The sequence below is a fragment of the Microtus pennsylvanicus genome, chromosome 19, assembly GCF_037038515.1.
Source record: "Microtus pennsylvanicus isolate mMicPen1 chromosome 19, mMicPen1.hap1, whole genome shotgun sequence".
In the NCBI taxonomy this organism is placed as follows: domain Eukaryota; kingdom Metazoa; phylum Chordata; class Mammalia; order Rodentia; family Cricetidae; genus Microtus; species Microtus pennsylvanicus.
The window spans coordinates 34,238,632-34,263,488 of NC_134597.1; the positions used below are offsets into that span (position 1 = coordinate 34,238,632).

Consider the following 24,857-nt stretch of genomic DNA (forward strand, 5'->3'; position numbering starts at 1 on the left):
TCGAGTTTTGATATCCACATTGGGGGCAGTAGAGAGAGCACAATAGTACCTTAGGTTTTCTTGAGCTAAAGTGCATCAAGGATAGGTGCAGACCTGTCCTTAACAGTCTGGGTTGTTTCTTCATAACTTAGAATCTGAGAGAAGGTGACCTGGGGATTGAGAACTTCCTGATGAGAGAAGCTTCAAGTTTGCTGACTAACCAACTTTTCAGTGTCCTGAAAGTTGATTAGCCTCAAGAGAGAAGGAGAGAGGTTCTGTTCAGCTTTTCTTTGCCACCATCCCTAGAGAAGCTTTGAACTTTTAGAAATTGTTCCTTAGTGGATAGCTAACTGTTTTGGGGGGCAGGAGAGAAAAGAGGAAGGAGAGAATATCAGAAGAGAAGACAAATGAACTTTTTTTACTATGATTTCTGGACGTTTCCCAAGCTTCTCTGTGTGCACAGCATTCTTCACTTTGAATGGGGAAAACAGTTGCTGGCTCTGCCTCTTGGCCCTAGGTTTGGACTAGCCCGGAGCTTGCCATTCTGGGTGAACCCTGGAGAGGCGATGAACTTCCTGGTTGAGTTCCCCCTTGTCTAGAGGCATCTTCCAGGCGCTCCTGCCTGTGAGCTACAGAACGGTAAAGCACCATTATGGAAATGCTTGACTCCTCACCTTCTAAGGACACAGACATACTGAAAAGAGACTGGGTGAGCCAGGAGTCACAGCTTCCTCCTTAGCAGAGAGCACATCTACCGGGCTCTGTGCAGGGCTGGCACAAAGCTCTCCTTGGCTTGCCTCTCTCTTCTCCCCATCCTTCTATCTGCTTGTCATTCTGTAGCTCTCTAGGACTGGCAGATCCACAATTCACTCTGCACTCTGCTCAGTCCCCATTCGCCCACCTCTATTCATTGGCAAAATCTTTTTTTAAAAAAAAAATCACTGAGTACATATGTCATCAAACTTTTTCCAGTGGGGGGGATTCTGGCAGTACAAGAAAGAGAAAATGAAGGATGGCTGTGGAAATCTTAGTTAAATGTGGGGTTTTGAGGCTACGTTACTGAGCAAACAAAAGTATGACTTGAGATACCAGTGGGAGCAGTGGTAAGAAAAGTGCAGTTCTGCGGAGGGCAGAGAGCAAGAGGTCTCTCTAAATGAAAGTCTGGGAGGAGGAGACGTCTGTGCAGAGACCCAGAGGTGAGGGGAGGAACTCACGCTGACCCGTTGGTGTTTTCTCATTCTTTCCCTTTCTCATAGAACTGTGGAGAAAATGGGGGGCCACAGAAGAGTCAATGTGGCATTTCCTTGGTGAGACCGAGACCGCGACAGGTTGGACGTAGGAGCACAGTGGTCACGTCTCCCACAGAGGTCCTGTCTCCCATGGAAAGTAGAGTTTGAGACCCAAGACAGGTAGCAGATGCTGTCTTCACTCCACAGTTGTGTTCTGGTCCCAGGAGGACACTTGGCAGGACAGACAGAAACTGAAGATTAAAATTTGAGCTCTGTTGCTCCTTCTGGACTCTTCACTGAGGTAAGAGGTGAGAATACCTTTCATCATACCAAAACAAACAAACAAACAAACAAACAAACAAACAAACAAACAAACAAACAGAAAATCAGAATGTGGAAGAGGCGGTGAACTATTCCAGGAAGCAAGCCTAGAGTCAGGGGAAGATACAATGCTTGATTCCAGGAGAGGCCCTGTCTTCCGACAGTATCCTGTGTAGATTTTGCTTCCCTACCATACTCTATAATTGAAAGGTGAAAACTTTCAAATGAACACAATAAAAATGGAGCCTGTGTTTGGCGGATGTTAAGGATACAAGGATCCCCATCTTTGTGGGATTGGCAAGGGATACTTAGAATCATTGAAATGCAGCAGGACTTTGTAAGATGGGAACACAACTGCCAGAGAGGAGTTATACATTAGCAGACTGTGAGGGAAGCAGTGTGATGGTTCATCACAGCAGAATGTAGGAGGATTTCTAGCCCCCTCAGAGACAAAGGTGCACGTTATACTGGGTAAGTTTCCCTGTCTATGGTATGTATGGTGTGCTATTGATGATCAGCACTCATCCATTTGAATTTGCATGCTTCTGTTATATACTTACATATGTCTACATATATGAATTCATACATATGTTATCCATTCATTAACAGCAATTTCAGATAGAAATAATAGCCATGTTGTGGAGTTAAAGGATGCAGGGGAAATGTTTCTTGAAACTGGTAATGTCTTCAACATTTCCGAGATGAGAAGCATTCTCTCTCTCTCTCTCTCTCTCTCTCTCTCTCTCTCTCTCTCTCTCTCTCTCTCTCTCTCTCATTCTAGATTTCACAAGGAACAAGGACTCAGAGCTAAATGTTGGGGAATTGCACTAGTGCCACTGGGTTTTATCTTGTTGTTTTCCCTGGCTCTGAAAAGCTGCGCCACATCCTTTTTTGCTACCTTCTGCTTCTTCTACTTAGTGTCCCTAGTAGGGAACACAGTCATCTTCCTGATCGTCTGTGTTGATAAACGCCTGCAATTCCCCATGTGTTTCTTCCTGGTTCACCTCTCTACCCCGGAGATCCTGCTCACAACCATTATTGTTCCCGTGATGCTTTGGGGGCTGCTGCTCTCCGGCATGGAGGCAATATCTGTGGCTGAATGTGTTGTACAACTCTTTCCGCAACTTGCCCAGAGGACCACGGAGTTTTCCTTGCTCGGAGCGATAGCTGTGGACCGTTATGTGGCTGTCTGCCACCCTTTGAGGTACAACATCATCATGAGCAGCCGAACCTGCAGCGCCGTGGTAACTGTGTCATGGTTATTTGGGTTCCTTTATCGAATCTGGCCAGTTAATGCCACATTTCACCTTACCTACCGCAAATCAAACGTGGTAGACAATTTCTTCTGTGACCGAGAGCAGTTGCTCAAATTACCCTGCAATAACACTATTTTCCTAGAGTTTATCCTCTTTTTAATGGCTGTTTTTGTTTTCTTTGGTTCTCGGTATCTACCATTGTCTCCTACACCTACATCATCTCCACCATCCTCAAAATTCCCTCAGCCTCTGGCCGGAGGAAAGCCTTTTCTACCTGTGCCTCCCACTTCACCTGTATTGTGATTGGCTACCGCTGCTGCTTGTTCCTGTATGTGAAAACCCAAGCAAACTCAGGCATCTGATTACAACAGAGTGGTTTCCGTGATGATTTCCATCGTAACTCCGTTCCTCAACCCTTTCATCTTCACGCTCCGTAATGACAAAGTCATAGCAGCCCTCCGGGATGGAGGGGAACGCTGCTACCAGTTATTCAAGAGTTAGCCCCGCCCTGAGGCCTTTTTTTCTGGCTAAACACACACTGAGATTGCTAGAGTAATCCGAGAACAGCTCTGAGTGGCATCATAATCACTATCATGATCAAATCATCTGTGTTCAGAGGCTTTAAGGTGTGACTGTATTTTTTTCATCAGACTCTTTTCCTCTCGGGTCCTCTCTCTTCCCTACCCATCCAACTTTGTGTTTTTTTTTCTCTCTTTAAAACAAAACAAAAAAACAAACCCCCAAATTAAAGTTCCATTAAACCCAGTGGGCCGTAGTTGTGGTGGTCATCTGCTCCCAAGCATGGGACCTGCTGCAGAGAGTGGTTGATACACCGAGTGTCACTCCATTGTAGAGAATCCATTTTCCCTCTCCCAGAAGCTGTTAATTGCAAATGGCTTCTTGGGTAGGATTGGGAGTTTGTGCTCACTTCCCCTCCTTCACAACTGGGATTTTTTTTTCAGGCTTGCACTTGGATAGGTCTTATGCCTACTGTTGCAGTACCTGTGGGTTCATCTGTGTATCTGCCCTGCTTTTGATGGGACATTTCAAAACCATTGTCACTACATGCAAGGGAACACAGTAAAGAAACTGTTGCGATGACTGTTTCCTTATTAGGGGGATTTTTATTATGAATAAGAAAATATCTAGAGACATCTTGAAGAGTCCAGAGCACAGAGAAAAGAGAACAGACTGGATATGACCAGGGCTAGTGGAGCCAGGGGAACACAGTGGAGACAGCAAGAGACAGAGAATAGAGCATAACAAGAGAGAATAGTGAGGCTAGCAAGAGAGCAAGAGATAGTCTGAGGATGTATGTTTGGTGTGAATAAACCATGTGGCTATGAGGAGGCAGAGTAGCTCAGGAGAGGAAAGGGCCAGGAGACTTTGAAATGTACAGGACGTACTTGAGAATAGAGACTGAGGGGACCTGGTGGCCAGCATGGGCTCCACAGACAGCCCCAGGTAGCCATGCGCTCCTTCTGCAAGAGGTAAAGACTAATGGCTTCTTTCGGCAGATGGGAATGGTGGTGTTGCAGAATGTTATTTCCAGGTGTGTCGCTTCCGTTTATGTTGCATCTGTTTAACTCTGTGAAGCTGTGATTCTTTGCCTGTCCAAAACATCTTGGTGCTCTAATAAAGAGCTGACCAGCTAGTAGCAAGGCAGAAGCAAGGATAGGCAGGGCTGGCAGACAGAGAGTATAAGTAGAAGGAGAAACGAAGAAAAGAGGAGCAAAAGAACAAGGAGAGGAGGACGTCAGGGGCCAGCCATCCAGTCAGCCCACAGAGTAAGAAGGAAAGTAAGATACAGAGAAGTAAGAAAAGGAAATAGCTCAGAGGCAAAAGGTAGTTGGGATAATTTAAGTTAAGAAGAGCTGGCAAGGAACAAACCAAACTAAGAACGGGCTTTTATAAGTAATAATACGTCTCCATGCATGATTTATTGGGGAGCTGAATAACAGTCCCCCAAAAGAGCAAAGGAGCAATGGAACTAAGAGGAAATAACCACGACATTTTGGCGTACCGACGTCGGGCTGTATTTCCACGTAGAGCCTGAGAAAGCTTAAAAAAAAAAAGATATGCTTCCTTGAAGAAACCCTGTCGCAAGCAGAGCACTTAAACAGCATTTTCCAGGATGACTAGAAACAAAAACTAAGTAAAAAAAAAAAATCCCTGCCACAGGCAGGTATCGGCATTCTAGAGCTCTGGGGGATAGAATGTAGTTGCTGATCACACACCTCTGACCCTGGTAAGCTTTGGGGTTGGCTCTCACGACTGACCTGAGAGTGCACTGAGCCGGCCTATAGAGCCCCCAGGGAATCCAGGTGCTGAACAGTCTAAAGTTTGCTTGTGCCAAAAAAAAAAAAAAAAAAAAGATAGGCAGTAAGAGAGGTTCAGATGGAAAAAACCTCTAAACAGGTTCCAGTGTGTTTTACAGTGTGTGTAGGTTTAAGAAAGAAAGAAAATAGGTATAGGCAGTCATAGAAAGAAATAGATTAAAAATGATGAATTAAAGTCTTTAGAGACGGTAAGTAATGTAAAAGAAAAACGTCATGTAAAGATGGAAAATTCACAGGGAGTCTGGATCCTGTATGCTACTGTGTCAATTCTGAATTTTTTGATTGCTGAAAAGCAAAGGACAGCTGCTAAGAAATCTGGCACTGAAAGAGGGACTGTGGAAATAAACAAGCCTAGATGTTTTAAGGATGCCTTAACTTTTAAAATGTCAAGAAATGTATTTGTCAAATGGAAATAAAAAATGCGTTGGAGAAGTGGTTTTGCTTTTGCCTTCACCGGAACAAGAGGCTGTAGATTCATTCCAAGCTGATTTGGATCTGGTTTGATCAAGGCCGAGCTCTTGAATCTTGACACTTGGTATCTATCAACAAAGGTTATAACTGATCTTCCCAGAACTTGGTTATTCGATCAAATTTTTCTCAGGGACCCTTGGGGATGTCTTCATCAACAGCCAGCAGGAAGCAATATGGAGAGGACTGTGCCTATATTCCCAAGAGAAAAGATGGTGTGGGTGGTCTTTGGTTATCTTGTGGGTCATGGATGTATGTTTGTTATACTCTAGGTGAATATTGGAATATAGGTTAAAAAGATAACTATTAATCTCAGACATTTTGCATTGGCATGAATTTTGGTATATGGATACAAATTCAAAATCAATTTTGTTATGCTGTATATATGTCTTTGCTCTTGTTTAAAGAACTTTTGCATATTGATACAAATTCAAGGTCACTTTTGTCACAACACTGTATATATGTTTCTACTCTTGTTAAAAGGATTTTTGTATATTGATTACAATTTAAATTATTTTTGTTAAAATATGTATGCATGTTTCTATTTTTTGTTTAAAGTATTGTGCCTATGCAGTTCATTTCATTTGCAAGTGTAGGGTGAAATTTTAGTTTTCAAAAGCAGTTATTATGAACTACATAGAATAATCAGGAAACATAGGTTAATGGTTCGTCATTAATAGCAACCAAATTTGCAGATATGTTAGGTATGTTTTCTAGATCATTTTATCTACAATAGATATATTCATAAACATAGAGTTATATTTTAGATAGATAAATGGTCTTCAAACACTTCAAAGACCTATGGCATATGACATTTAAAATATTTTGTTAACTTAGGACTTTTCATGACAGTGAGACACATCTGCTCATGGCAACACCAATTTACTTTAGAGATGATGGGCATCAAAGAAACTCCTTATGGAGTTTGCTTTCAATGTGGCAAGGCTAGCTAGTCATTTGAGCAAGAAGCTGCATTTGCCTGACCTGCTTGACAGAATGTTGTATAAACTGGACTAGCAGGACCCACCGGAAAGTGACCATTGAATTTTGCCAAAACAAGGTGGCACGGTCGTCAGGGTTTCTGCTTCGTAGAAAAAACAGACAGACATTCTGCAGGGCATGGAGGAAAGTGGTTGACAAACTGCCAATATAAGTGGGAGCGTTTTTCAAATTTCCTGCTTCACTGAAAAGTCTGCCAGATATTATGGGCCTGTAGACTAAAGATGGATGCCTCAGCATTGCACAGGAACTTTGGGCGATTGTCCAGGCAGTCAGATGTCTCTGTCATTTCTAGAGCTTTTGGAAGTAGTTTGCAATGCACACTGGGGCCTTTGAAGGAGTTGAAGGCTAGATAATTATTATAGTTGCAGTTTTCCTTAGATGTGATAGAAAGTGAGTTAGGTAAAAATTTTGGATTTACTAAAATAAGATAGATTATGGATTATTTTTTTTAAAATTTACCAGACACAAATGAATTGGAATTCAGTATATTGTGAATGTAATCTTTACTTAGTAATTGTTCTTATTTGTTTCAAGAGAAAAAAAGGGGAAATGTTGGGGAATATTATTTTAAGGTGTGCGACTTTTGTTTATGTTGCATTTGTTAAACTCTGTGAAGCTGTGATTCTTTGCCTGTCTAAAACACCTGATGGGCTAATAATGAGCTGAATGGCCAATAGTGAGGCAGGAGAAAGGATAGGTGGGGCTGGCAGGCAGAGAGAATAAACAGAAAGAGAAACAAGGAAGAGAGGAGCAGAAAGAGAACAAGGAGAGGAGAACTTCAGGGGCCAGGCACCCACCCACCCACCCAGTCAGCCAGCCAGCTAGCCAGCCAGCCAGCCAGCCAACCAGCCTGGCACCCACCCACCCACCCAGTCACCCACCCACCCAGTCAGCCAGCCAGCCACCTACCCACCCACCCAGTCACCCACCCACCCAGTCAGCCAGCCAGCTAAGACAGCCAGCTAAGACAGCCAGCCAGCCAGCCAGCCAGCCAGCCAGCCAGCCAGCCAGCCAACCAGCCACGGAGTAAGAAGCAAAGTAAGATATACAGAAGTAAGAAAGATAAAATTCCAGAGAAAAAAGGTGGATGGGTTAATTTAAGAAAAGCTGGCCAGAAACAAGCCAAGTTAAGGTCAGACATTCATAACTAAAAGTAAGCCTCTGCGTGTGATTTATTTGGAAGCTGGGTGGTGGGGCCCTTAAAAGAACCAAAAGATGGCACCAAAAACAACTAAGAACATGCTGGCCTTTATCTTACCACCAGAAATCCTCCCATAGTCCAGTTTGAGTTTATTCCTAGACATACGGACTACCTGAGACAGCAGTCGCCTCTCTGATTGGAAAGCTATCTTGAGGTTTCAGCTTTTACATCATCACCCCTACCTTCCTGCTGCCACAAAGGATCTGGGTGATGGAGCTGTGTTCTGTGATCTAGAATGAGGTGGGAGCTGGGCTTTCCATGGCCCTGGACTAAGGGGTGCAGTGCAGGGAACAGAAGAAGAGGCAGCCCTTGTCCCCTCTCTGGGATTCTCAGTCTTCAGTCTTTTCCAGGTCTAGAAGGTCTTCTTTGCTTTTGTTCTGCTTCATTTGTTCATCCTCTCTGGCTGCCCTTCTCCAGCCATCTCTGTGTTCCTCTCTTGGCTGTTCCAGCTTAATTACAAACTAACAAATAAAACAAGAAAGTTTTCCATGAGGTTTCCACCTTTCTGCAGTCAGTGTTGCTCTCACTTTTTGTGTCCAGCATTGCTCAACTTCCTTCTTCCTGTCAGCCCCACCCTGATCTTAATCATTGTTTCCATTTTTGGGGGGAGGGAGGGTTTCATGGCTACCTTGTAAAGTAATCCAGTGAAGTATTTCAAAAAAACTACACACTGATGTTGTGTGGGGTATCCATAGGGAGCTAGTTAAACAATATTTCTGCTATTCAGTGGATTTTATGAAGATGCCAAAACAAAGATGTTCTTCATGCAACGATTAGAAAAGTTATGAGTCACATATTCTTCAGTGAGAAACCAGAGTGTACTGAGTATCAGTGGCCATGTATTCACAGTTGCTGTGAATGGCATCGTAGGGAAGTGATAAATAATTGTCCTGAAAGTATGGCAATGAAGGGAAGGGAAGACCTGGCACTGTGCACCTTTAAATATTCTATTCATTTCTGCGTACATATACTAATTACTACGCAAAATAAAATAATCGAATCTTCCTTATTTGTCATAAAGGATGTACTAAATCACACTTCTATCCTTAATATATGCTGCAGGCCCAAGATCTTCATCACACAATTTGTCCAAATAAGAAGAGATTTGGTTAAATCGTCTTGAAGTCAAAGTATGACATTTGGAGCTGTTTGGATGCATAGCTGCAATGCCAACACTCAGCAGGCAGATGGAAGAGGCCCGAAGCTGTGCTGGGTTACATAGTGATTTCTAGGCTGGCTTGAACTGTGCAGTAATAGCCTGGCTTAAAACAAAGGAGCTATGAAAGAGGATGATGGGGAAGTCACAAGAGGATGTAAAATTACTTGTCTTTCTAATTGTAAAGTTCTAATTCTGTCATTTTTTTTTGGCTTGAGTGGTGGATAAGTGCTTAAAATACATTTATTATTGAAAGTGTAAAATTTAATGTAAAGCCCCACAGCTTTCACTTCAAATACCAATTCTAAATATACATAAATTTGTTAAATGGTATAGATCTAGGGTCTTGTTAATCATGGTGTGTGATGTTCTTATTTACACGAAAGTTTTTATATAAAAATTACTTAAAAAATCAAGGTAAGAAGATGAACCAAAGGAAAAACATATAGTTACCCTCTTGGCTATGGGAAGTAGACAAAATTGCCGGGGAGAAAATTGGGATCTTGGGGTTGGGGTGGGATGGGGGTTAGGGAAGATGGGGAGAGAAAAGGGAGAAGGGGAGGATGGGGGGAACTTGGGGAAAAAGGAGGATTGGGATAAGGGAAGGTTGGATAGGGGAGCACGGAAGCACAATTCTTAGTTAAGGGAGCCACCTTAGGGTTGGCAAGAGACTTGAACCTAGAGTGGCTCCCAGGTGCCCAAGCCGAGGTCCCCAGTTAGTTCCTTGGGCAGCTGAGGATAGGGAACCTGAGATGACCCTAGCCTATTGCAATACTGATGAATATCTTGCATATCATCATAGAACCTTTATCTGGTGATGGATGGAGATAGAGACAGAGACCCACACTGGACTGAGCTCCCAAGGTCCCAATGAGGAGCAGAAGGAGGGAGAACATGAGCAAAGAAGTTGGGACCACGAGGGGTGCATCCACCCACTGAGACAGTGGGGCTGATCTATTGGGAGCTCACCAAGGCCAGCTGGACTGTGACTGAAAAAGCATGGGTTAAAACTGGACTCTCTGAACATGGCGAATAATGAGGGCTGATGAGAAGCCAAGGACAATGGCATGGGGTTTTGATCCTACGCAATGTGCTGGCTTTGTGGGAGCCTAGCCAGTTTGGATGTTCACCTTCCTAGATATGGACGGAGGTGGGAGGACCAAGGACTTACCACAGGGCAGGGAACCCTGACTGCTCTTTGGACTGGAGAGGGAGGGGGAGAGGAGTGGGAGGAGGGAGAGAAGGGTGGGAGGAGGGGGAGAAGGGTGGGAGGAGGGGGAGGGAAATGGGAGGCTGGGAGGAGGTGGAAACTTGTTTTTTTTTGTCTTCCTTCTCTCAATAAAAAAATAAATAAATAAAAATCAAGGAAGTTGTAGTTTATTGGCAAATGGTAGCCTAGAATGTACAAAACCCTGGATTTCATCTTTAATATGGCATAAAACCACAAGTATGGAGATGTTTTTAGATCTTAACATAGAAGCTGAGAGCTCAGCAATGTTAAGAGAATAAGGTGTGTGTTGATATGACCATATCTCTTCCTCAAGTCTTTAACTGAAAAGTGTGATATGTCCATGAAAGGTGCTTCCAATTCTTTATCAGATGACGAATGGCAATCAAATACAAATCAAGTCACTATGGAAAGTCATTCACATAAACCAAGGTAGACAGATAACAGCATATGTTGGCAAGGATACAAAATTGTTAAGAGTTCATATATATATTACAGAAGGAAAGATGCAATTTTTTCAGGAGCTTTTGAAAAATAGAAGATGCTTCCTAGAACTGCAAGAGCTAGCAATCACTCTCCTAGGTGTATACTTGAGAAGTGAATGTTTGTAATAGTTAGTATTTGACAGATGGGAAAGCTTAAGGATTACCCAGTGGATGCAGAAATAAACAATTTTTTCATAGAATGAAATACAGGTTGTGATAACAAGCTTTACACCATTGGAACAAATACCTGAGATAAATAACTTATCAAAAGGGTTTTGGAGATTTCAATCCATAATCAATTGGCCTCATTGCTATTGGTCCTGTGGAGAGGGCACACACTGTGTTAGAAGTACACAATGGAGGAAAACCACTCCTGGCTTGGGAGCGAAAGGGAAGATGAAAGGGCTGAAGGTTGTCCATGCCCTATAGAGGGCACACTCTCAGGGTCATAAATACATTCCAGGAGTCTTAAAGTTTCCAGATCCTCTTAAAGGTTCTCTCACCTTCAAATATCACACTCTCAGGGAACAAGTCTTTGATACAGACATATGGGGGGTATTCCAGATCCAGGCTAGAACACTGTTGCCTGCTGAAATACGTGGGTGAATATTAAAAACCTTATTATAAGCAGAGGAAGTCAGTAAGAAAGAAAATTATACACTGTATGATTGTCTTCAGATGAAACCCAGAATAAGGAACTTTATAGAGACAGGAAGTAGAGAAGTGGTTCCAAAGGGCTGAGAGTAACACGAAGATGACGTAACTATAGCTAGCTAGCGTGTACAGGATTTCTTTGAGGTGGTGGCTGCAAACTACTGTGAACGTACCAGGCCCATTGAATTGTACATCTCAAATGGGTGAATGTTCTGACATGCTACTTCTGCCCCAATAAAGCTGTGAAGACAATATACAAGCTGTGTCAGACATTAAAGAAGTGTGTAAGGAAAGTGTATCAGAAGCAAAGTCAAAACTCCAACCCAAATGGCTTACTAAATCCATTTGAAAACCTGCATCACTGTTCCCTAGTAAGGGCTACATCTATCTACCCTTCATGAGCCCTTCCCCAGTAATTAAAACAACACTCACAGAGTCCCTTAATATCCTCTTTCTCACTCCAGTCCCTGCTCAAGCTTCATTAAGAACCTGCGTAGGAGTAACACCCCCTCCCCCGTCTTGCGGGAATTCAGGCTTCAACCACAGAAATCATGAGATGTCCTCATTTCCTGGCCTCAATAGTCTGCAACTGTTTTATCATAAGACAGGAAGTGTGGCAATGGAAGTTCTCTTTTCTCAAAGTGGATCAAGATTTCCTTTCTGGTGTCTGGGTTCTGGGGCTTACCTCCAGTTAGAATCCAGTTACTTATTCTCTCTACCATAGACTCAGCCCCTCCCCGCTCTGTGACATCTACGTGTTAAGAACACCAGAGAACTGTAGCTCCACAGGGTACAAGCATAATTCCAGCACCCACCAGATTACTTCTGATGACCTCCTTCAAGTGGGTTTTAATAGCTAGTGATAATAGCATTAGCGATAATAGTATTATCTCATTAAATAGAAATAATAGCATTACCTCATTAAAATTGCAAATCTCCTGGCACATTAGCAACTATGAAATCTAGAAATTAGAAAGAAAACAGTATTTGTAATAATAGAATTTATAATTTCTTTTAACTAGTAGCACATGTACACATCACTGTTAGTTGCAAATGCTGAGTTGTTGGGTGTCTTCAATTCCTTCAGCTTTTCTATAGGCTTCTTGTTACTCAACCAATGCATTGCTTCTGATAACTTTAGGTTCATAAAGAGCTGCTATCTCGTTGTGAACACAGAGATCAGTTAAGAAGATTGAACCTTTTTTTAAAATATTTTTCTTCTCTTTCTTTCATAGTGATCAAACAAGCCCCCTACTTCATCTCTCAGGATTTCCATTTGTCTCCATTTTGCCCTTTCTTGTAAAGAAAAGGAGTTATGTCATAATAGAATATTTTTCAATCACCCTCCTCTCCCTGTCTCTCCTGCCCATCCCCTTTCTTTCCTCCCTTCTCCCTTCTTTCTCCTCTCCTCCTCTCCCCTTCTTTTCCCTCCCTTTCCCTTCCCCTCCTCTTTTCTGTCTTATACAAAACCTCTTCATTCCCACAATGTTTTTTCAGCTCCAAGTTGAACTGTAGAGATCCTCCCGAGAGCCTTGGTCTCAATTCAGACAGAGGAAGGCTTCTTCTTCCTTAGCTTCTAGGGAGGAATATAGGAATGGAGACTTCTGAGAGTAGAGGAGGTCGTGAAGCTGAGTTTATCTTCTACCCACACTGCCTTCTCACAGGCCTCATCTCTTCTGCTTGCAGTTTCTTCTCAGTAGCACAGACATGTGCTCAAAGAATGAAATAGAGCCTGTCTACAGGCAAAGCCCCATTGGTCAGTCAAAATGCTCAACTCCTCAGAAATAGATTTCATTTCTGCATCAATTTTATCTCCAGAAAACTGGCTCTGCATACTGAGATGACTGGAATCCAGTCCCCTCGCACAGCAAGTGTGGTCTTGGGGAGTGCCGGGAGTAGAGCAGGAATTCTCCTGTTGTGTGAAGGTGCGTGTGAAAGGGAATAGCTTATTGACCCCGAGGATTTATCGGGAAGCTCGACCAGCAGCCTATGGGAGATGGGCACAGTCTTGGATGTTTTGTATTTTCTGGGCTAGTTTCAGTTGCAAGTAATCTCTTTTGCTGTTTTTGTAGACATATATTTGCTGTTGTTGTAGAGACCCATGATCATCTGGGAGTCCTCTCACAGATCCAGCGGTAGCTGATGTCACATGATGCAGCATCAAATGTCTTTGTCAGGCCTATAGTGACGCAGTGGAAGTTCTGATTCTCATTCGTAACACTAAATGAGTAGAGAAAGCATGGTTAAGGCTCCTGGTTTCAGTTTTCTCTTTGATTGCTAGTGAGGTGAGGGTCACATGGGAGTTGTGCATGGAGGAGATGCAGCCTCATGTAACCACACACCCTCCTTTCTTCCCAACTTAGAGCCCTTCCTCTCCATACATCTTCTCCAGTCCAGTCCCGTACCCACTGCTTCCTCTCAACTCTCCTGTGAGCATTCATGGATTCCAAGAATCTAGGTCTAACTTGTTCATATAAGGTTGGAAGTATTTCAAAACTTTGAGGGGCAGTGTCACACCGTCCAAAACCATCTTTCAGTATTGATTGCATGTTTATAACAGGAAGGCCCAAGAAAGGAGGAAAGAGATTTTTCTTCCTTTACTGAATGGGAGCTAGCTCTAGGAAAACCTTGGTGGAGGCAAGCCGTTGGCCTTCTACTTTCTTTCTGGCATTTGGATCCTTTTGGCCTGACTGTAGAGTCTCATTTCATGAAAAAGTGGCATGAGATTTGGGCTCAATGATCCATGAAATCAAACTGTGGCTCTATCCTGCTGCTGCGTGAAATTCAACACATTTTATACTCATTTCAACACTCATACCCAATTCAACTACTTGGGAGTAATAGAAACTTTCTCCATGGCATCCTGGTGAATACGGAGAAATGATCCATGCGTGTGCTTAGCGCAGCATAGTGCCTGATATTTAGGAGGCAGTGAGTACATATTATTTTTTTCCTCTCTGTAAGGAAATCCACTTGCAGGCCGGGGACCTGGCTTGCTCCTTGTCCAGCTCAGTATTTCCATATGAAAACTGGAAATAGTATAGCCTCCTCTAAAGGTGGACTCCAAATGATTCCCCAATGATAGTTCTTGAGAGATACAGGCCAACCTTAAGGTATAGGTAGGATATAGGTATATAGTAAACTTTCTCTAGATACAGGAACTATATCGGGGGAAATGGTAAGATATATAGTTTAATGACCTATGAAATATATGGGGTGCAGCAGCAGCTATGCATGTGGGTCAGTTTGCAGAAGATAATTTATTATAGGAATAATATTCTAATATTTTTTCTTCTACTTTTATATTATGCAAAATGTTTGACTATTTCCTATAATAAATAGGCTAAATAGGCAGGGAGTGGGTTGGAAACAGCTAGGAAAACAGAACAGAGTCTAGTCTAATCCTTTGAGCTGTCTCAGTGTGACTCTCAGGTTTAGTCTTCTTATGTAAAAATCCCTAGGGAAACAAACGCAGGGTGTTCACGTACTTGCCATTGAACGCAGAGTTGTTGACCCAGCGCCACCTTTTTCCTCCCGGCTGACGTGTCAAACCAACAAAGTACTTCTCGGCATCGGCTATGTCCTGAAGATACTTCTAGAAGTTAAAACAAGAAGCGGCTCATCAGTGAGTTCTTCAGTGCTGAGCTGGTAGTTGATGGTGGCTCTGGTTCTGGGAACCAGGAAGGCTCCTGGGGATTGGACCCTGGTATCACTGACTGTTCCCTGGGGAAGTTCCGAAACTTGGTCGGACGTAAGATCACCTGGATATCTGGACCAGACAGACTGCTTGGCCTGCGGTGCAGAAGAGCTAAGGATGAAGAATTTGCATCACTGATAAATGCGCTGTGATGTCAGTATTGCCCAGAAGGTGTGGGAAAGGAGGGCACCACAGTCAAAACCAGGCCACTTCATGTACACATCTCATGTCTGGAATGCCTCTCTTTGTGGGATTTTCATCACTCCAGAAAATTTCACATCCCCAATTAAGTTTAATCAAGTGGAAAAATGTGTTGAGAGTTATCAGAAAACCATCAGTGTGATCTTTGTCTGTGTCACTCTGCAGTAGAAGCTGCGGAGGGGGGCGGTGAACATTGGACGCACCAAAACTTAAATAGTGATTAGAGGAAACAGAGGGATCAATTCTTCTTGTTCTCTTCTCTCCAGCCCCTGTTTTCTTTCCCCATCCCCTGCCCCTCTTTTCTTCCCGATTTTCTACCGGAAAACATATTGCTTTCCACTTGGGTGCTTTACCCTAGAGACTTCGTGGGATCCTAATCTCTGACCTTGGTCATCTATCAAGGGTTGGCTCCCTAGAAAATTCTGCCCGACCACAGGATGATTTTTGAGAAGCTAGGATAGGGGAGGAAAACATGAATAGTGTTTAGTGCCCAACATCCAATCATTGCTAAGATTTGAAGAGAGGCAACTGTAAGTAAAATGAGTATGATGAATTTAATGTTCTATTGTTTAAGTATATGATGATCAAATAATTTTTATTTTGGCTAAGGAGATGTATCCGTTGGTGGAACGTTTGCTGTGTAAGTGTGGCAATTTGAGGTCAGATTCCCAGAACCCATGGGAAAGCCTGATGTCATAGTGACCATTTGTTTTCCCAGCGCTCCCATGGCAAGATGAGAGGCAGGAAGGGGAGAATCCCTGGAAGGCTGGGGGAGGGGAGCAGCTAATCTAGTTATGCGGTTGTGAATAACAAGGCACCTTGTCTCATGCAAGGTGGAAGGTGAGGTGGTTCTCTGACTTTCTGCTGTGGCACATTTGTGCCCACATAAACACACACACACACACACACACACACACACACACACACACTAACCATTACTTTTCTTTAATTTCTTCATTGCCTATGCATAAAATATGGCAGCCACAAGCTAATGGAATGCAGTAAACAAAGCTGCGACAAAGCATTCATCTACTCTCATTTTCACAAAGGTGAACTGTAAACTCTGGGACCCAGTTCTTTGTTTTAATTATATTAATTTATCTTTTTTCTTATGCACACTGAGATGACACATTACTATCATGAGTAATGCATATCTTCCTCCTTTACTATATACATGAACTTCTCATAAAGTATTCTGTAATATTTCTTTTGTGTCTGTGTGCTTTTGTAGTTTATGAGTATGCATGTATGTATGTGTGTGAACATACATGTGGCACTTATGGAGGTCAGAGGACCGCCTGTGGGAGCTTCTGCAAACATGCAAGTCCCAGGGATTGAACTTAGGTCATCAAGCTTTATAGTGTGTGACTTTACACACTATAAGTCCTATAAGTCTCTGATCCTTACATCACTTCTGCATTCACTAGGTCTTTGGTCAAGCCTTGCACTTTTAATGTCCTGGTTCATCTTTAATACATAAACCTGATACTGTAGTTTATGGGAAGACGACAGGATCTGGATTTCCCAGTCTCAGGTTTAGAACAAGGACTATGAACTCCCCAGCCAGGCAGGCCTCTAATTCTCGCCAGCATCCTATCCCCACTTCACGTTTTCCCATAGACTCCACCAACTGCAGCTGACGTCGGGCAGGCTATTTTATCACACCCTCCCAATGTCGTTACCAGTTTCTCTGGTGTGTCGACAACTGCCAGTGTGGATCCTCTGGCTGCACAGTGATCCCTGCTGTTATTCCAAGATGATTCAGAGGTGGAGAAGAAGAAGCATCTCCCTTGGTGAAGATCCCAGTCTTTGGGGCAGGCTGGAGAGATTAGGGGAGTAAGGAGCAGAGGGAGAAGCAGAATGAATACATGCTAATTAGTGGTCTGGAGTGGGAACCCTGGGACTGACTCACAAAATGATGGGGCATAGGTTTCTTTGTAACTACTAGTATAAATACTTCCCAATCCAGGAAGAAATTTTATCGCTCTAGTCTGTTTTCCGGCCCCTAACATAGAGGGAATGACCATGAAGTTCTTCATGGTCCCTTTGAAAAAAAGTTCCGCAAGAGAGGGACAATGGGAAAATTCCTTGAGAATCCAGTTTGTGCAACCCAGGCTGGCCTCAAACTTATGATCCTCCTGCCTCTGCTTCCTTCTGCAAATTCTACCGGTGTGAGCCGTCACTAAGTTCCAGAACAGCCATGGATACACAGAAAAATCCTGTCTCAAATAAACAAAACAAAACAAAACAAAAGAATCCAGCTTATGTGTACCAAGGGGATGGGAGAAAGCAGGGACTATGCACTGTACCTGTTCCATAGCTCCTTGTGGGCATGATACTTTCGTTATTTCTCCCAAAGATCTGTGAGACTGAAATAAAAGGAAAGCCTGGTGGTTACTATTCAATGAACACAACAACCATTAGGTGTGGGCTGTTGAGCTCTGACTGTTTGTTTCTAAGCATCCCAGATGTTCAAGATGATCCAGAAGTATAAAGAAAAATCATCTTTCTTGATGAAGATCCCAGTGTTTGGGGCAGGCTGGGAGTTGGGAAGGGAGTGTGTGGAAAGGAAGGAAGGGGGAAAGAAGCGAGGGAAGCAAGGCCCGAAAGAGATGCTATAGAGAAGACAAGGGGCTTGGTCCCTCTGAACTAGAGTTGTGAGAAATTTTTCTTCTCTGAAGCTTCCATATGGCTACTGCTGTGGTCTATTGTGCTAGGTGCCTAAGTCCTACTTTATACCCCACTTCTCCCTATCATGGTAGGTGATGTGAAATGCCTAGGAGGCAAAAATAAACAGGAGGGTGGGGGTAGAGGAGGCTAGTACCCCAAGAAGTTTCTTACTCCTCCCATATACACGCTGGACATGGTCACCTCCAGAGAGCGGTTGAAAGCACTTTTATTTCAGGCTCGACATAGCATCTGCGCTGTTCTCTTTATTTCTGGTGTCCAAACCCTCTACAAAAAGCTTTAATTCCAGACAGCTTTTACATGTTTTTCTCAACTAGGATTTCCTCTAAGAATTGTAACTGAGTACAAGAAGATCCAAGATTCATAGAGTTACAGCAGATAAGGAGGTAGGTAACCTTCTAGATATTTCTCTAAGCATAAGAAGTTTGCCTTTTAAAATACAAAGTATGGGGAATGATGGGCCCCTAAGAGGATCTTTTTTTCTGAGAGCACTGACTGCACAGACAGCTACAATGGCTCCATAGACTGCTGAAATCTCCCCTCAGGGGCTCGGGTTATTTGTTGGTTATGGTTAAAACTACTTTCATTTACCCAGACATAAAGTTGTTGCTTAAAATAATAATGATGAAACAGACATAAGGATTCACCCTTTAATACATTCCCTAGCTCAGAGACATTGTAATATTATAAAAGACTGTTTTAATTAGAGATGGCGGTTTTGGGTGCTAAAGATATCAACAGTAACCCTTATCTTTAGAGGCAGTGACAGAGTTCTTGCAGACAAGTGAGCTTGGAGCTAGAGAGGTGGCAGAATTCCCAGCACCTACAAGCTGGCACACACCACTTGTAACTCCAGTTCCAGGGCATATGGTGTCCTTTTCTGGCATCTATACGTGACACATGCACACGGTGTACCTATATATATGAAGGTAAAAACATTCATACACATAAAAATAAATAAATCTTTTAAAAAAGAAGTGGGATTAGAAGCATCTTGTCTGGAGGTGGATGGTCCTTGGACTTCCCACTGGGCAGGGAACCCTGATAGCTCTATGGGCTGACAAGGGAGGGGAACTTGATTGGGGGAGGGGGAGGGAAATGGGAGGAGGTGATGGGGAAGAGACAGAAATCTTTAATAAATAAATAAAGGAAAAGAAAAAGAAAAAATAAGAAGCATCTTGTCCTCTGTGTATGAAACATCTGGCATTCAACTTTTGGTTTTATCCATGAGGCTGGGTTACTCACCTGTTTTATTCTCCCATAGTTGTTCTAGCAGAGTGTTTGGCACACGAAAGGATGCCTAGACTTCTTTAGGAACAAGAATTCTGTGTGTGTGTGTGTGTGTGTGTGTGTGTGTGTGTGTGTGTGTGTTGTACGTACATGTTTTAGTGGGTGCATGTACATGTGTGTGAGAGTGTGCGTGCACTTGTGTGTGCATATGTGAGGAGGCCAGAGGTTGACATTGGGTGCCTTCTCCAGACCTTGACCACCTCATTTGTTAAGGCAAGGTCTCTTTCTGAACCTGGAATTTATTAATTTGGCTAGATTGACTGGTCAATGAGCATCAGGGATCAACCCATCTCTGCCTCCATCCACCAGACCTGGGGTTACAGACATTGCTGCAACACCTGTCTTTTACAAGTGTGCTGGAGATCCAAGCTCAGGGTCTTATACTTGTGGGACAGATACTTTACCAACTGAACCATCTCCTAATGCTGGAATTTGTTTCTCTTTCTTCCTTCCTTCCTGCCTTTCTTTCTTTGCTCTCTCTCTTTCTTTTTTGTTTTTACCTTTTTTTTTCAAGATAGGGCTTCTCTGTATAGTTCTGGATGTCCTGGAACTCACTCTGGAGACCAGACTAGTCTAGAACTCAGAGATCCTCCTGCCTCTGCCTCCCGAGTGCTGGAATTAAAGGTCTGCACCACCACACCTGTCTAGAACTTGGTTTCTTTATAACCATTCTTGTATGACTCTATGAAACACATCCACAGCACATTACAGAAGTCCCCCACAGACCATCCTCAGGCCCAGGAGGAAAACTGAGCATTGTATATTTCAAGCAGAGGCTAAGGGTGTAGCTTATGTTTTTCCCAAGCAAGGTCCTGGGTTTGATCCCTAGTACCAGTAGGAGATAAAAATCAGTATCAATAGGTTTGCTATTCATTTTCCCACTTGAAAAGGTGATGAGGACCTTTGTGGAGCATTTGTGCATAAGTTTCTTAGGGACTTAGAATCCAGCTTGATAGTAGGGAGATTACCATTCTGCACATTAGTGGTTCCGTAGCTCTCCGTGGGGATGAAGCCATCATTACTCTTCCCAAAAACCTGTGGGACTGCAAAGAAAACCAGCTAGTGGCTCAGCCTCAGTGTGGCTGCAAACGGCAGCAGCAGCAGCAGCAGCAGCAGCAGCAGCAGCAGCAGCAGCAGCAGCAGCAGCAGCAGCAGCAGCAGCAAATGAGCCACCGGGGATGCCAGGGAGCTGTGACCACAGGAGGAAGCACTGAGCTCTCTGCCTCATGGAGGACTGTGTATATTTTTGTTGTCTTTGCTTACCTACTTGTGGATCTCCTCTGCTCTCATGATAGTCATTGCATATTAAAATTGGGTCACAAGGAAAATACCGCTTACCCAACTGTAGCCATTTGCTCACATTTCCTTCCTCCTTCAGTTTTTTCCTGACTTCAGAGCTAAATCTTTGGTTTTGAAGCTCCTTTTACTAATAAATTTATTGAGAAGAATTTGTATATACACACATGTGTGCAGGCACACACACAGACACACATCCCTCAGTTAAATCTTAATTTTATATTAGCCCTTCACACAGCCTTATTGGGTTGAACTAGAACAGTATTAATTTTTAAATTATAGCAATAATAAAAAGGCATGCTAAATATTCTAGTTCATATTTTCCAAAAGCTTCATGTAAGGGCTCTACCCTTTTACCCAGTCAGCTGTGCATCTCCATTGTAGAGCAGTAAACCTGACCCCTGTGTCTGATAGAGTGAGGAAGGACACCGTGGAGGTACGTGGGCACTGAACCTTTATACTCAGTCTGGCATTCTGACAATAAGGATGCTGGGGAGAAGGCTCGCACAAATACTCACAATATAGCAGAAATACGGTCATTCCAGCAACTTTGATCACTACTATAATAAACCCCGAGATGATCATGTTCCAGTTCATGATGATGGGAATTCTGTGAGGAGGACCAGAGCAACATCATCAGTATCTGGGGATGAAACTGCTTTCTCCCTGTCATAGCCTTGTGTCTTCTTCAGAGTACCCAAGGGAGGGCTTCAAGACAGGCATTATGGTGGCAGGTGAAAGGAGGAGCCCCAGACATGTCCAGAGCAATGATAGAAAGCATGACATGCTATTTCTCCTTCATGTATACTTTTGCCTTAGATATAAACCGCGTCTCCATTTGTGGTTTAAAAAACCCTGTCCAATATGAAAGTCTTCTGTAATTCAACAACATATAGTCTTAAAAATGACCCTTGCTTATAAGCTTATAGTTTGGCAATGCTAATCTCACTTATAGAAGCCTTAAGTGAAGTGTCAGGGGTATGTGACAGATGAACAGGCAGGCAGGAAGGCAGACAGACAGACAGACTTACCTGATCTCTCTCTGGAAGTCTGGCTTGGCATACAAATCAAGCTTTGTGATCAGCTAATCCTTGTGTGGTGAGCAGGGTTCCTTGTCTCCTGAGCATAGGCTCCTGCTCAGGCAATGGGTACCATCCTTGTTCACAACCTCACTGTGCAAGCTGCATTTTCAAGCAAACACCTCTTTCTGTTCAGTGCTCTTGGCAAAGGAACAGGCAGGGCAAAGAGGGGAAGGGAAGCTCTAGCTGTGCAGGAGGAAGGTTCCTATCAGGGCAACCTTTCTAGACGGATGTGAGAAACCACATGCCTCAGCACAGACTCCCCCTTTCATCTGTTGACTTTCTAATTGCTCTTAGGATGAGGCGTGACTGCTTAATGTAGTTTACAAACCTTGCATATTCCTTCTCTCATGTATTCTAGGTGCTCAACCATGTGCTAGGTATTCTCTTAGTGCCTGGGATGTGTGTGATGGTTCTGTATCTCTTACTAGCACTAAATCTGCCCTAGTCTTATCTGCCACCAATACTACTGAAGTGAAATTTTTTAATGAATTTTCTCATCCATAGTCACATGACACACCTTTATTGACCACATAACCACACAGCACTAATAGTATCACCTGTTCTAGCTCAGATACACAGTAGACTTTTCTATGTTCTTATTGACTAGATAATTCTAATGCATCCTTTAGACATCATTTCCTTTAGGAAAACTCTTTTCCCAATCCTCCACTCGTTTGTCCCATTTGTGTTTAGGTATCCCTTACCTAGCACCATGACACTGGGTCTCCTTGGGAGCAATTCTTGCATGATTATGTGTGCACTGTTATTCTCCTACTCTGAAGCGATGAAGTGATATGGGATTCCCCCGTATGCTGTGAATATGTTTTATTACCATTGGTTAATAAAGAAACTGCTTTGGGCTTGTGGCAAGGCAGAATATAGCCAGGCAGGAAATCTGAACAGAGATATAGAGAGAGATCAGGTGGAGTCTAGGAGACACCATGTAGCTGCTGAAGGATTCAGTTGCCCCCGGAACTTTACCAGTAAACCATGAGCCTCGTGGTAAAATGTAGAATAGGATTGGGTTAATTTAAGATGTAAGAGTTAGTTAGTAAGAAGTGTACATTATTGGCCAAGCAGTGTTGTAATTAATAGAATTTCTGTGTTATCTGGTCTGGGCAGCTGGGAACCAACAAGCAGCCTCCGCCTATGATGAAGGCTGAAGCTCTCTCCGCCTATGATGAAGGCTGAAGCTCTCTCCGCCTATGATGAAGGCTGAAGCTCTCTCCGCCTATGATGAAGGCTGAAGCTCTCTCCGCCTATGATGAAGGCTGAAGCTCTCTCCGCCTATGATGAAGGCTGAAGCTCTCTCCGCCTATGATGAAGGCTGAAGCTCTCTCCGCCTATGATGAAGGCTGAAGCTCTCTCCGCCTATGATGAAGGCTGAAGCTCTCTCCGCCTATGATGAAGGCTGAAGCTCTCTCCGCCTATGATGAAGGCTGAAGCTCTCTCCGCCTATGATGAAGGCTGAAGCTCTCTCCGCCTATGATGAAGGCTGAAGCTCTCTCCGCCTATGATGAAGGCTGAAGCTCTCTCCGCCTATGATGAAGGCTGAAGCTCTCTAGCCTTTCACTACTGTAGTCCTGGAACAAACATAGCACTTGGAGCACTGTCCTTGAAAGATGTCATCTGGTTTGTAGTTCAAACCTTTATTTGTAGACCTATCATTACATGTACAAAATAAGTATTTCTGATCAATTAATTTTTGTGTGACACTACTTATAGAAAGTGATAAGTTGGTTGTCACTGTTTTCAAAGATAACGTAGATGTTAGACCATTTCCAAAGAAACAGATTCCCGACTGAAGCCGTCACTCAAACAGCTAGCATGTGCTGCAGACCGCAGTGGCAGGACTTTGGAAGATAACTAGTCATCCTCTTGTTTGTAAACAAAGCTATCTTGTAAGGTAACATATTACTAGTGGTTTGTTGTTTTAACATAAATTGCCACTTAGTTTGTATAGCAACTCAGAGTTCATAGAAAAAACCAGTTTTTAATAAGTAGTAGTGCTCTGTAATAGAACTCTATGATATAATGATATACTCAACTGATGTGCTAGGAAATGGAGGTGAGGAGAAGCTGTGGGGTCTGGACAGGGTGGTTCAAAGCCTGTGCAAAATTCCCTGATTCTGAAGCCTACTAGGAACAGAGCTACCAAGGAAACACACTTGGCTCCCACTTCCTCTAGTGACTCATTCACTAACTGGAAGTTCTGTTGTGGAGGGGAGTCATGGCAGTTGGATGCCGAAGACACACCCTTATTAATACCAAGACATGTCATTTCCAGACTGATGTAGTGTGACAATCAAAAGACAGACTTCCTACACATATATCTTTAACAAAAACCAGAATTAGTCACTAAAAACCAACCTCCATCTTTCTTCCTTGAGTTTTGAAGGATCTAACCTTCTGGTGTCTGTCAGTAACTATCACAGGTATGAATGTGGGTAAAGCTTTCTTATATCTTTAACAAAAAGGAGGCTGGGTGTGGTGGTCACACCTTTAAGCCCCAGCACTCAGGAGGCAGAGGTAGGCAGATCTCTGGGCTTGAGGCTAGCATGGTCTATAGAGTGAGTCCCAGGACAGCTAGGGATACATAGAGAAACCCTGTCTTAGAATACTTCCTCCATCCAAAAGAACTTAAGAAAAAGAAAAAAAAATGAATATATGAACATAACTCAAAACAAATTATTTAAATAAATTAGGTATTTGAAAAGACAGATCCAGTTCTCATCTATGAGTCAAAAGCTTTACTAAGTAGGAAATATTAGACCACATCTATGCTTTTTAAAAAGATGTTGGAGAACGTTGACTCTGTAAAGGACAGTGCCATTAAATAGACAAGAGCCACTTAGAGGTTTAATTGGTGATTAAAATCAAAACAAAACAACACAGTAGGATGAAGGATCCTGAATAGTATATTAGATACCATAGGAAAAGTGAGAGAATGAGAAGATATCACTGAGAGAAATTCAGAAGTCCGAGTAAAAGAAAAAAGATAGAGAAGAAATATAGAGATGTCAGTGTTAAATCTAATGAAAATACACTAGAGATACCATTATGAATTAAATGAAAGAATAACTTCTCTCTATAAAATATAATGGTCAAACCCAAACTAACTTATAAAAGAGAACTAGAATTTCCATTGCAAATAAATTAATGTTATTGTGAAAAATTTTCTCTCTGTCTCTGTCTCTCTCCTCTCCTCTCTCTCAGATGGCTTGTTCCTCAAAGGATGTTTATGGAATGCAGAAAAAATATATCATTTCAATAAAGACAAAAATG

The 24,857-nt window shown here is 42.9% G+C and overlaps 2 protein-coding genes across 2 annotated transcripts; one reads left to right on the forward strand and one right to left on the reverse strand.

The window, feature by feature from the left end:
* The first annotated feature begins 2,340 nt into the window (after positions 1–2,340).
* Positions 2,341–3,286, forward strand: Or9a4 (olfactory receptor family 9 subfamily A member 4). The gene is given in 4 exon segments (XM_075953846.1): positions 2,341–2,418; positions 2,420–2,969; positions 2,972–3,120; positions 3,122–3,286. Coding segments are annotated over 4 exon segments (942 nt in total).
* A 9,509-nt stretch (positions 3,287–12,795) lies between these two features.
* On the reverse strand, positions 12,796–21,690 carry Clec5a (C-type lectin domain containing 5A). The gene is made up of 6 exons (XM_075953629.1): positions 21,522–21,690; positions 21,009–21,100; positions 17,526–17,585; positions 16,899–17,035; positions 14,807–14,913; positions 12,796–13,538 (listed from the first exon to the last, which is right to left on the reverse strand). The coding sequence occupies exons 2-6, from the start codon at positions 21,085–21,087 to the stop codon at positions 13,424–13,426; spliced, it is 498 nt and encodes a 165-aa protein (XP_075809744.1). The 5' UTR covers positions 21,088–21,100; positions 21,522–21,690; the 3' UTR covers positions 12,796–13,423.
* Between the last annotated feature and the right edge of the window lie 3,167 nt (positions 21,691–24,857).

Excerpts from the sequence above, each read along its gene's own strand:
- Clec5a (XM_075953629.1), bottom strand. The coding sequence starts at position 21,087 with ATGAACTGGAACATGATCATCTCGGGGTTTATTATAGTAGTGATCAAA. Across the intron at positions 17,586-21,008 it reads GACCGTATTTCTGCTATATT|TCTCACAGATCTTTGGGAGA; the intron begins GTGAGTATTTGT and ends CTTTTATTTCAG. Across the intron at positions 17,036-17,525 it reads CACAAGGAGCTATGGAACAG|CCTGCCCCAAAGACTGGGAT; the intron begins GTACAGTGCATA and ends TAATCTCTCCAG.